The sequence below is a fragment of the Ostrinia nubilalis genome, chromosome Z (genome assembly GCF_963855985.1).
Source record: "Ostrinia nubilalis chromosome Z, ilOstNubi1.1, whole genome shotgun sequence".
Taxonomy (NCBI): domain Eukaryota; kingdom Metazoa; phylum Arthropoda; class Insecta; order Lepidoptera; family Crambidae; genus Ostrinia; species Ostrinia nubilalis.
The window spans coordinates 17,634,216-17,647,975 of NC_087119.1; the positions used below are offsets into that span (position 1 = coordinate 17,634,216).

The 13,760-nt window shown below is 35.6% G+C and overlaps 1 protein-coding gene across 2 annotated transcripts in view; it reads right to left on the reverse strand.

Annotated features, from left to right (window-relative positions):
* LOC135086660 (forkhead box protein L2-like) overlaps positions 1-13,760 on the reverse strand; it is a 66,789-nt gene that overhangs the window by 27,956 nt on the left and 25,073 nt on the right. For both annotated transcript variants that reach the window (XM_063981431.1, XM_063981432.1), the window contains exon 3: positions 3,663-3,774. In XM_063981431.1, the coding sequence (XP_063837501.1) occupies positions 3,663-3,774 (112 nt within the window). The remainder of the gene's footprint in view (positions 1-3,662; positions 3,775-13,760) is intronic.

Consider the following 13,760-nt stretch of genomic DNA (forward strand, 5'->3'; position numbering starts at 1 on the left):
AACGTAGGACGTCCACCCAGAAGGTGAACCCACGACCTCATAAAGGTAGTGGGAAGGCGCTGGATGCAGGCCGCCACCAACCGGCCATTGTGGAAATCATTGGGGGAGGCCTATACTCAGCAGTGGACGTCCTATGGCTGAAATGATTATGATGATGAAAGAAAGCCCTTAAAACACACTTTACTCGCATTTAACAAGCCTAGAAAATATAAATTTGCGATGCCACGCGTAGTCAGTTTTCGTAACTAAGCTACAGAACAAATAGAGGCAATGGACCGTTGTGATGGAATGAACTTTTAACACATCGACACTGCTATCAACATCCAAACCTCAAACTTTCCACCAAACCAATCTGGTGGCGGATTTGTGTGATTTATTTTGAAGGTTTCCATATTGCAGCAATACAATACTAGGTGTAGGTGCATTGAATAAGTGTAGGTGCATTGAATAAGTGTAGGTGCATTGAATAAGTGTAGGTGCATTGAATAAGTTGTTGTTAACTTTAAACAAGAACAACTTCAATATTCGATATTATTGCTTTGTATTCAGCAAGATACCAAGTAACCAACGTTTCAACCGAACGCATTCCACGGATTTCCACTATTAAGTGTAATAGGTACCTACTTTAATTTCTACAAAATATTCAGAGCTATCCACAAGCTTTGTTTTAAAGTTTGTGGCTAATTTACACAATAAGCCAGTTAAATCGCGCAACAAGTAGCGATGCGATGATATACACACAAGTTCACTACAAAGCGACTAACAGTGCAAACAAACCACCCCTGATTGTGTAGCTGGCTCTAATTTTATTTACAGACACCCAGGGCGTGCATAGCATCCTAGGCATTTAGTTAATTTAGGCAAAACATACCTGCCACATGATGTTTTACCGATTCTTTTGTTTGATCGTTCTATAGGGCTTATCTAGAAATAAAACAACGCCTACAGGCCCAGTTGGAAGATATCCATACTAATATCATAAATGGGAAAGTAACTCTGTCTGTCTGTCTGTCTCTCTTTCACGTCAAAACTACTGAACCGATTTGAATGAAAGGTACACAGATAGTCTAGAGCCTGAGAAAGGACATAGGCTACTTTTTATTGCAAAAAAGGGGTTGTAAGGGGTTAAAAGGGGGATGAAAGGGTGTATGAAAGTACTCGCTTTCACGTCAAAACTACCGAACCGATTTGAATGAAATTTGGTACACAAACAGACCAGAGTCTGAGAAAGGACATAAGCTATTTTTAATGCGAAAAAGAAGTTGTAAGGCGTAAAAAGGGGGATGAAAGGTTAAATGAAGCAATTAGAATCTTGATACTTATTTTTAGGCTTTTGATTAGACAGAAATAAAAATGACATTTAAAGTTTCTAAGAATGTTACGCTGAAGGGAGTAATAAAATTAAGGGAGGAAATTCGTCACTTTTGAAACTTTTTCTATTTTTTTCGATAGGGATACTCCCGACGTGATCCCACTGTCACCAAGTCAGGGTCTGATGATCGGATCCTAGGGAAATCGCGGCAAACCCTCAAATTTTATGGGCACGTATTACGTTTTCCTATTTTTTTTTCTTAAATTATTCAAGCATCTGAAATTCATCATTTCATGTTGAGCTGATGATGGAAGGCAAAACTCCTTAACGTTTACGAGTTGGAGGATAATTTTTTAAATATTACAGGTACGAATAGACCGAGATTTGTATTCTTTCAGGTTATTAAGGTTGGCTGATGATGGAAGGTCATTTTAGGTTGCCAATTTACTAACCTGTAATTTGTAGGGAAGATGTTTTTTACACCTAACATGGGAAAAATATTGCGTGGCGCAGCACGGTGTAGGTGGGTAAATTCATATGCCTGAGTGTTCTTACTCTAAAGGTTCGACCAAAACAAACGCGCCATCGCCATCGCGCACGCGGGCTGATTTATGGTTAATTTAACTAAATAATGTTTTTCGTGACAAACATTTTAAGTTGTTTTGTTATTAAATAATATGTTTTCGTTTAAATACATAGGTAGCTTATTTAAGTATTTACGCTCGTGTGTCTTATTTGTAAAATAATTAGACTAAATTATTAAAAGTGCCTACCCAAAGTCATTATTCCACGCGGACGAAGTCGCAGGCACAGCTAGTCTAAATATACATATATAACTTAAAGGTGACTGACTGACTGACTGACTGACTGACATAGTGATCTATCAACGCACAGCCCAAACCACTGCACGGATCAGGCTGAAATTCGGCATGGTACGCTAAGAAAGGATTTTATGAACCTCTACCCCTAAGGGGGTAAAACGGGATCCACGCGTACGAAATCGCGGGCGGCCGCTAGTAACTAATATAACTAACTGAGATGAATGAGTTTCTTCCACCACTTCTTCTCAGCACTCCAGCCGATATGTTGTCCCGAAGTGGCGGTAGGGCAAGTTATATTTGGGACATGTATAGTGCCCTGAAAAGAGCCTACATATACTCGGCATCAAATAAACCGCACCTCCCGCGACAAGCATTTCAAACGTTTGCATCCCCACATCCCACCAATATTGGCACCATTTAAAAGCCTATTTCTAAACTTCATTTCATTAAAGGAAAGGTTTTTACCCCAAAAATGTGTCTTTAGAAGGATCCAGAGTCACTTAATCAAAAAATTGGTAGTTACGCTTGAGCCAACTTTTACGGCTATAAAACTGTTAAGTTGCAATTAATCGATATCCATCAGTTAAAGAGGACACGTGAGATCATTATTTGGTTTTATAACCATAAAAATTGGTCTAATTGATCCCAGAGGTGAGCCCAAAGTGAGGTCTTTTTTCAAGTCACATTTATGGTATATGTTAATCATTTAATAAGAAATTAAATGTGCCATGTTTTTCTTTAATGATATTTATTAAGCTTTCAAATAACACCAGTTTTGTTGGGGCACCATGATTGAGTCAGAAGAAAATCTTTAAAGTTCGCGTTGCGGAAGGTGCGGTTTATTTGATGTTGAGTGTATAAATAAATGTGCCAGCATTAGTACTGAATGTACTTGATTGACACAGTAATTAAAAAAAAACATTCAAACATTTCGGCCCATTTTGAAACATTGTTTTTAATATTGTTATGCAGAACCTAAACAAATAGTCACAGATTAATTTATCGGAATTCTATAATAATGGATAGTTCGAGACCAATCATTTGTTGTTCCAACTTCTATGTAAAACATATTTGTTTTCGTAGTGACTGAGTGACAATAGTAGGATAGATTTCTATACAGGATAGCTGATATCAATATTAAGTGTTTTCCATGCCTTTCAATTCGGACTGCGCAATAATGCATAGGCATTATATTACAGGACTGAAATAAAATACATTTCTTTGTTTATTCAAGTTTTTTTCTACCATGTGCAAATAAACATGGCAACTCACAGCACACTACCTACCAAACATTGAGATGTCATAGACGCATCGCTAAAAATCATTATTGAGCCTAGGAATGAAAGTTCACCTTTTATATTTTGTTTTCACCAGTGGCTATGCCTTTCTGATTTTTTTAAGAAGTTATGAATGTCGTGGCAGTCTATGATTAAGGCAACACTATTGAATGCAGGATTTTAATGGTAACCTATATTATTTTTCGTGTGATAAGGTGGATAAATAAATATGTAATATTTAAAGACACAAACCTGAGTGGTGCAAGCTCACAGAGCACAAGTTTCCCGAGGGCGCCAAAGAGTACGAAGGCTCGTCCTTTGGCTTCAACAGCTCGTGGGTGGACATCGCATGGATTGATAGCTCCTGGACAAAACAACAGTAAACATTCATTAATTTGCTAACGAAGTGAAGATAATGAGATTAGGTAATAATGCAATAATTACAATTAAACTCTTCTTCTTTTACTCGTATTTGGATTGCGAGAACACAATCCTGTCATCATACATCATGTACAGCCATAGGCGTCTAATATAGCGCTGTAGTACGAGTACTTATAACACCGAGTGCTCATGGCTCCTTTTTATGATAATTCAACAAGTAACTTTTCTTCTCTAACTAGTATTGCGAGAACAGAATCCTCCTGGTATCAGACATCAAGAGCAACCAAAATATGCGTGCCAAACTTAGCAATATACAAAGTCCATAATGATCCCCCGCTCGGTTGCAAAGCGCCAACTTTTTAATAATTAAGATGACACAAGTCTTCCATAGGCAAACAAAACTGGCGACAATTTAACAACAGTCAAAAAGTCACATTTTTTTGTCTGAAACCAGATGAAAAAATAATTTATGGTCAAAAAACTCAAAGTAATTAATTATAATGACAATGTTAATATGTCGGAAAACAATAATAAATCGTACCAACTCGACAGTGCGCGTATAAAAGTATCCTTGAACATCTTTATAAAATCCGTAGTCTCCGTAGAAATTAGCGTCCACCGCGTAAACACGTGCCGACTATATTTTTCTAATGTTAATATTAAATCGAATCTCGAAGAGATGGCTAATAAATATCCAACAATATCTATTTTTACATATGTAGGATGCTTTCTCCAATCTTGAATGAACGGGCGACCCTCCTCGTAATGTTTGACTGTAACGCGCGCGTTGGCGCAAGGGAGGAACGTACGCGACAATCAAATGTTTTCAAGGGACAAAAACAAAGGGTTTTGATTTTAGAAAACTTTATTTGACACAGAAAAGCGTAATTTATTTTGTATAAAGTTCTAAAACTGCTTGTTTTCTAGTATTAACAGTAAGTGTGTTCGTTCGACATATAACATTTTTTTTTATCACGTAAGTCAAATACACACTCTAGTGTACCTTACATTATAAGCTATAACTTTAACTGTGCAGCATTGATTGTTTTTGTTCATAATAAAATTAATAAAACACAAATCTTTTCTATAAAATGTATGAAAATCCTAAAAACCTTTTTCAGCGTAATCAATTTCTAGTACTAACCTGATAAGAAAATTATTCTGAACACTCTTGAAGGATATGAGCATAATACGCTTTGCGCTCTTCTCACACGCCGATGTGTTAGCTTTTTGACAGTGTCAGCTATATCCGAGCTGATTTGTTCGCAACAGCTGCGCGCGCGCACCTATTAACCGCTGATACATGTTTGTCAGCCGGCTATTAGGGTGAAAGAGATAAAATTTCGGAATCATCTATATAAGAGCGAGATCGATTCACTTCTCCAATTCACGACCAATATTTATTTGCTGCATCGTGACACCCGAGAAAAATTCTTGTACCAAAAAATTAGAATTTCAGTATAAATGGGCCAGCGCTGGCAGACCATTCTTCTTGTTGCTATATAAAGAAATATTGGTCAAGGAATGCTACTTATAATAATATTTAGATGTCTGCGAATAAAATTATTCAACAAACAGTAAATCTGCGATAGAAATGTTACGATAAATTCTACCATAAAAATTAAGAAAGGAAAGGAAATGAGTGATTTGCGAAAGAATTATAGGCCACTTTGTAAAAGCATCACCAACCATATAATTGAGACATTTATTACTTGTTCTTTTTTATAACAAACAATATATTCTTGGCTTATTATCAACTACCTACTGTCTACTCTCACAAGCTCACACAAGTCACACATAACAGAAGATAATCATCCATAATCAACAAAATCCAACACACCGAAAAGCATTATTGAGTTGAATTAACTAATTAGCGAAGTTATATTGTATGCTGTGAGTCTAAATCTTTATTTAACATTTTACTTCAGCATTTGAAATTAAACAAGTTAAAACCGATCGCTCCATATTGATTATACAGTATTTGGATGGCCTTTACTAATTAACGGACGTCACTTAGCGCTTTCTTTTTAGCTTAGTTAAATAACACTGAATTAATAAAATAGTATAGTTTAGAGATAAATAAATCATTAACATCTTTATAATTTATTATTTGTTTACCTACTATTAACGTGCTTGTTATTACTAGTTCACTCGCAAATAACGTACGCGACTCGACGTCTCAAAGCGAACGCAATATTTCTCTTTTGGTAAAGGAATGTCAAACAAAATTATCCTTGTAAAACAATGATGGTAATCGAAATTCTTTCACGTCGTGATGAATTAACTAATAAAATTCAAAGACAAAGTTTTGTATAAATAAATAAAATATTCCCAGCATTTATAAAAAATGTCTGCTAACTTCGACACGGTGACGAGGCGACAGTGGATCGCAGGGATTAAACCAAAATAGCACTGTAATTAATGGGCGTTTCCAAGCCCACAATCTCAAAACGAAACGCATTTCAAGAATTCCGACTCATACATAATAAACCCCTGGAACTGGATAAATCAGAGTTTTTAGCGAAGAAAACGCATCGGATTTTCAAAGTCAGTTGGTCTTTAACTAAAAACTTTCAAAGTTTCCACCATCAGATACTTACTTTGTTATATTACAATAAAAAGATTTTGATACTACGAGTATTCTTTTTTTCAGCGGTGCACTAAATAGTATTTTTGTTTCATTTAGTTGTTATATTTTATGTAAGGATAACATCAACAAAATAAAGATTGGAGGAAGCCTTTGTCCAGCAGTGGGCGTCATTTGGCTGAAACGAACGAACGAAAGATTGATCTTCATCATCATCTCAGCCATAGGACGTCTACTGCTGACTACGTTCACCTCCCCCAATGCTTGTCTTGTTTCCAGCGCCTTATGTCATTAATGTCAATTTTGTTGGGGAGTGTGAACAGTGAAGGCGATTTCCCCGAATGATTAATTAAAATTCGTCAGACGTGTTTACCAATTTTTCACTTTGACAGTTCATTTGAGATTTACGAGTAAGCCGTTCCGGTCACTAAAAGTTACCTCGCTTTTCGTGCACTGACTATCTATCTAGGCTTTTTTATCTAAGATTAAATTACAAGTAGTAAAGTACAATTGCATAGACATTTTACAAAGGTTCCACATTGAAATCAGTTATGAGGAATCCTAAAGTTATGAGCATAATTCGTCACCTGTCTTTTTCGTCAATCGATTTTTCGTCGGCCGATTGTTTACTTGGGCGGTTGATCAGTATGGGCATGTATGGAAGTGCGCACATTATACCGATTCGACTTGGCCGATTCTTCATACAATTTAAAATCGGGCACAACTATCGACCAACTAAAAGTTGATGGTCTGCGCCTAGGCTAAAACTTGATTCTTCGAAAATATTTGAGCGAGGAATAACAAACTTAGTAGTTTTCTAGTCAATTGTACTGTAGTCAATAGTATAAAAAGTTGGTATGAAAATTCATCTTCCTTTGGCTAGTTCGTCCTTATTATACCTCGTCCCCCTTAAAATGTGTTGGTAAGTGCATAACTCAACAACGCCTGGACCAAAATTACCAATTCTTTTTTTAATGTTCGTTGAAGTCCAAGGATGGTTTATACGGCGAGAAAATTCGAATAATTTCCGGGAATACCTTAAATACAGCCCTTTTTACACGCCGGCGAAGCCGCGGGAGGAAAGCTAGTTAATAATAAATACACCATAGATGATCCCTGTTTTAAAATCACGTTTAAGTAGTACTTTTTATTAACAAGGGGGCTCAAGTACACATTATTCAATCAACGCGTTGATAATTTTGCTATTATTTAAATAAATTATTAATTAATCAAAATCCTTGAAACGTGAAATATAAATATGAAACCGCATCTCATTTTATGAAAGGATTCAATTATGAGAATATTAAAAACTTCCCTGTTCAGGTTATTAAAGTACAAAATATGTAATTTAAAAATTAATAAACCTCGTGACATTATGACAATACAGTTTCAGGTATACAATATTGGTATCGATTAAACTTTTCAGCAGCCCTATTATTTTATAGCCCAACTGAAACGTTATCACAATAAAATTGTAAATGAAATATCTTCGTAATTATAACTAAACAATCAGGAATAAACCTATAAATTATTTAATTATTGAAAATAAACAATTTTCATTGTGTCTGTTACTTTTTATTTACTTTCATTTTAATTAAATTCAACAAAGACTAGATAAAATTACTTATATCGTATTATACGAGCATTAATATTTTGTTAATTGTTCGCAAATCCGTTCTTAGAAACAACTCAACAGGCTCGGATTATGAAATTCAAAATTACTTAAATAGAGAAGTTAACAAGAGCGAATAGATAAATCAAGCTAATTCTCATTACTGGCAATTGTGCGTTCTATATTTCTGTGTTCTCAATGTTTTCAGGAAAGTTAACATGTTTATTTTATAGGTAACAGCAACTGTTTACTGTTGTTTGTAAAATTCAATACTCGACATCAAGTTAACTGCAGTATTTCTTGTCTTAGGCTGGGTTGCACCATCATACTTTAACATTGACAAACGTCAAAAATCTTTGAATGCAGTTCTCTTTGTTTTCAAAAATAAGGGAATGTTTTCTTTGAGTAAAATTTTCTACCTACAGTATTAAGAGTACTTTCCCTCCAGGTGGCATTACAAAATTTCACCCTGTATGTAACTCAAACTGACTGACTGACTGACTGACTGACTGACATAGTGATCTATCAACGCACAGCCCAAACCACTGGATGGATCGGGCTGAAATTTGGTATGCAGGTAGATATTATGACGTAGGCATCCGCTAAGAAAGGATTTTACGAAATTCCTTCCCTAGGCTGCCGCACAATTTATAAACGCAGTAAGTACCACTTACTGCATTTATGATTGTTTTGAATATTCTGAATCCTGACATCGCGATCTATAAGAATCAAAGACCCGTTTTTTTCTATCTATCTTAGAACGGAAGATACATATTATCATAAACGCAGTAAAGAGCAGATTGTAGGTTTCTTCACATACTATGTTAGCAGTAAGAGCACATAATAACTTAATATTACGTGAATACTCGCGCTTACTTAATTTGCTACACAGTAATAGTGCAGTATGTGCCAATTACATCATTCTTATTATGTTTCTACAATTGTTAAGTTCACCTTGCACATAGTATATGTGCAGTAATTCCACTTAAACACACACTGATATTATGTTTCCATAGAAAAAACAGATGACTTGTACTTAATATTAATGCAGTAATTACAATTATACTGCGTACATACTAAGGATTGTTAGAGTGCTACCTAGGTGTTAACATGTTATGAACGCAGTGGCTGACTCTTACGTTATTGGAAGAAGTTGAAAACCTGTCCAAATGACAAATCTAGCCGAAGACCTAAGAGCTAGATTGACCCGACACTATACCGAAGATATCCCGGACGTGTCTGTACGAGATTAGAATGGCTCTCAAATAGCTAAAAAACAACAAGGCACCGGGCGATGATGGAATCACGGCTGAGCTTCTAAAATCAGGCGGAACGCCGGTACTAAAGGCTCTTTAGAAGCTATTCGATTCCGTCATCCTTGTGGGAAAAACGCCTACGGCATGGCACAGAAGTGTGGTGATACTCTTCTTCAAAAAAGGCAACAAAACCTTGTTGAAGAATTAATTTTATACCCATCTCACTTCTGATTCTGTTTTTGAGAGTCATCATGAATGGTTTCACGCGACATCTAGCCTCCCGAACAAATCAGTTTCCGATAAGGCTTTAGTACGATAGACCACATACTTATCTATGGCAGAAAACTGAGGAGAATAATCAGCAACTTTGTCTGGCATTTGTGGTCTATGAGAAAGACTTCTCTCTTCAAGCTACAATATCTCCAACGGTGCCAAATTTACTATAGATATAATCGTTGAATGGCTTGTACGAATAGGCCACAATGTCAGTCCGTCTCCGGGATCAGGACTCCAGTTGCAGCGAGGGGTCAGACAGGGAGATGTCATATTTCTAAAACTGTTCACTACCACTCTGGAAGATGTTTTCAAGCTTCTGGACTGGAGCGGATTGGGCATAAAATGGCATAAATATCATCAGCAAGTACATCACCCATCTTTGATTCGCGGACGATATCGTAGTCATGGCTGAGAACGTGGAGGATCTCAGCTCAATCCTCGATTGCCTCAATAGAGCCTCTCAACAAATGGGTCTTTAATGGACAAGACAAAAATCATGTCAAATGCCGTGCTGTACCCACTTCTCTGAAGGTTGGAGACACTATGAGTTGTCTGATGGCCGCTGGGGCAGGAAAGTTCTTGAGTGGCGACCATGAGCTGGAAGACGCAGCTTGGGCAAGCCTCACACTAGGTGGACCGATGATCTGGTGAAGGTCGCGTCAGGTGCCTGTATGCGAGCGGCACAGGACCGGTCTTTGTGGAAATCCTTGGGGGAGGCCGTTGTCCAGCAGTGGACGTCTTTCGGCTGAAACGAACGACCGAGTCTTTATTTTATTAGATTGGTATATTTAAGATCTAAAAGTGGGTGCAATATCTTAATTTTTGATTGAATAACAAGCGATCTCAGCAATTATTTTGTAATACTTGTTTCATTTACCCCTTGGTCATTTGGGAAAGTTCAACATGAAAGCGTTATTGGCTTATGATAAGCGCAGTATAATTGTATTATTACTGCACATTTAAAGTTTTGATAAATTATTTTGATTCACACTCCCACTCATAAATGCAGTAAGTTGTGAAGATACGGCGCATATATTACGTTGTAAGAACTAAAATTTAAATCAATCATTTAACACATGTACCGTAAGTAACGAAAACTACTGATAAACGCAGTAAGGAACAATCATACTGCATTCATGGGTAGTAAGTATCGAACGAAATCTTAGTTAATCCATAACATAAACAGTTTTTTAATAATTTTAAATACAAAATATTAATTAAAATACAAAAACCTCATATCAAAATAAACTTTGAGTTTAGCTCTATAAGCCCATATATTTTTTTTTACAAATTTTTGCGTAACTAATTGTAGACACCCCAAAATAAAATTTCAACTTTGATCGCGTTTTTCTCGAAACTGTTCACGTGTTACTTACTGCGTTTATAAATTGTGCGGCAGTAGGGGTGTAAAACGGGATCCACGCGTACGAAGTCGCGGGCGGCCGCTAGTTACCCATATGTAGCTTTAAGTCATTTCCAAAAAACAAAAACGAACAAAGGACCCGACCTGAACCGACCAGCATCTAATGAAGACCCGTAAATATTATAACAAACTATTTTTAGAGTGAAACCTTCAGGTTTTATTAGACCCACGTTGATACCATGATAAATGTTATTAAGCACTGCTTTTTCAGACCTTTCGAACTACGGAAAATGAGTTACCTACATACGACGGTGACGAACACAAGACGAACAACGAAGAACTACATTGCACAGCGTGCACAGCAAGTGATTGTATTTATCGAATAATCGTTTTTGATATCCCAGCTAACCCACTGGCCGATAGAGATGCAAAGAATTTCCTGGTGAAAAAGGGTAGATTTGTAAGAGGATTCTATGATTTTGGAACTAACACCCTGAATTTCGTGATATTTACAAAGAAAGACATTTTATTCACTAAACTTCAAATCAATTTCTTTCAAAAAAAGGTTGCATAGCCACAGATTATAAATTTCTACGCTGCAAGCATGGAGGTTGCATTCACCTACCGGAGGATACCGGAGAGAAATACGAAGAGAAGTGCACTGTGTAAAACTGAGCCTCGATTTTAATTCGTATAACGTAAGAAACGCAGAAGGTTCTGCATAGTATGATAATTAAGGCAAATAATGACTGAAAGACAAAGACATTACTGCACATAAAAACTAAAAGCAAAACATTAAGATCTGCATTAATTGATTAAGATCTGCAAAAAATAGTGGATAAAAATATCGTAAGATACACATTATTTAATTCACAAAGAGAGTACCTACCTAAATGCCAAACAAACGCAGAAATGTTTAAATACTAAGATCATTAAAGAAAATCTCTTGAAATAGATTTTCCTGAGATGTTTATTCAGTATGTTTATCTGTATTCTAAAATTGTTCTTGGATTTAAAAGAACGTTTTTCTAGGAGCTACTTACCTACTTAGAAAATTTTCTAAGCTGAAGATATTTTTAAAATTAGTAAATATGATGGATTTCTGATTATTCATTTTTCATTCATTCGATATTAACATAATAAATGGCCTTCTTCTTAGTTGCAGCAACTAAGGTCAGAAATCTCGTATCGAAATTAACAAATTAGTTTTCTTTTGAATTCTTTTTCTACTGCCCCTTATGCTAATTCACATTATCTTTTGTTTACCTACATTATTATTTATTACTCGTATCTATTTTATGACTATTTTTGAATAAATCGTTACAAATGTCATAATATTGCGATAAATTAAAATCGGGTATTTTATTATTATGTTATCAAATCGTTAAAGTCGAGTCTCACGTTTCTATCTGTTCAGTGCACTGAGATTCAAGCAATAAAAGTGCAACAAAGTTAATTGGCTCGTGAAATAGGTCCATTGTGCGTTGTACACGACCGAATTAGCCTTGTGAGTTAGCAATATTTCCGATAAGGCACTTTTTAGGCTCATCGGCATATTTAAGTCTTGGTACATTTCGCATAAGATCGATTCTCGGTTGCAGTCAGTCCCAATGGAAGTTGACGCTCGAGTGAAATATACACATGTAAAAATGTACTAGGGGCCCACCCACGAACAGGGGAATAATTTCACAAACGCTGAATATTCGTTGCACGTGTTGTGGGTACAATTAAGGTAGTACCTACTGACCATTGTACACCTTTACCAGGACCAAAATCTTTTCATGGCTTAATAATAAGGTCCTTTTATAAATCAAATATATAGACGGCTTTAAATGTTGGCAATAGCTAATTGGATTTAAAAATGTTTGTATTTCTTTTTTTGAGACAGGCTTACCTATGGAATGTCATAGGTTAAAATGATAATAACAACATTGGCTCATTAAATCCTACTGTCTGATAAAAAGAACTCAACCTCTAATCTAAAGCTAAAGTCCTTTTTTTATCAGGTAGTACAATTTTATTAAACATACGGTAAATCAGTCTTGGGTTAAGTTAGTAACCTCTCACAGTTTTATACTCTACTCCATAATCACCAGGTCAAATTAAAAAAAAATCTCTTATTTTGTCTCGAATTTAAACTATAGTACAATATTTCATTTACCTACTAAACAGCCCATGCTACTTACTTGACAAAAGGCAATGTACAGGGTAACGTAAGTATGGTGGTATGGTCATGTACTCGTTGTATAGATTGTAGGTATGCATTATTACCGTAGAATGTTCTTCATTGGCCACACATACTGAAACTTCAGTTTTCGTCGCGTTAGCAGAGACTTAATGCTGATCTAACTACAACGCAAAACAATCCGCAGTATCGTCACAAATGTAACATTGACATAATTTTATTACTATTTACGATACATTTGATTCAGGTCAAATGTTGCAACAATATTTTAACCTCCTGGGGCCCGGGAATTATTTTTGTCGTGAATTCATATGAAAACTATCCAAATAGTATTAATAATTGATATAATTATCATAAAAAATAAAATAAAAAATTTTATCTGGAAAACGGCAATTTTCTCAATGTCATATATTTACGACATCGGTTCCCAATGTCAACGACTTTTTTATTTCATGTACAGGATGTCCCGTAATAAATTGCACAAAAGTAATTCCTAGTTAAGTTTTTTGACTATCTACAACGAATTTGAATCGATTTTTGAAATATATTGAGATGCCAAAAATATTTTTGTTATATTTTTAATTTTTTTTCTGCCTGTACTTACTTTTTTCTATGCAGTGGATGCAACTATTGATATTTTTTAAGTACCTTTTCGTTAAAATGTAGCTAGATAGATTCTTTATCAAGTTT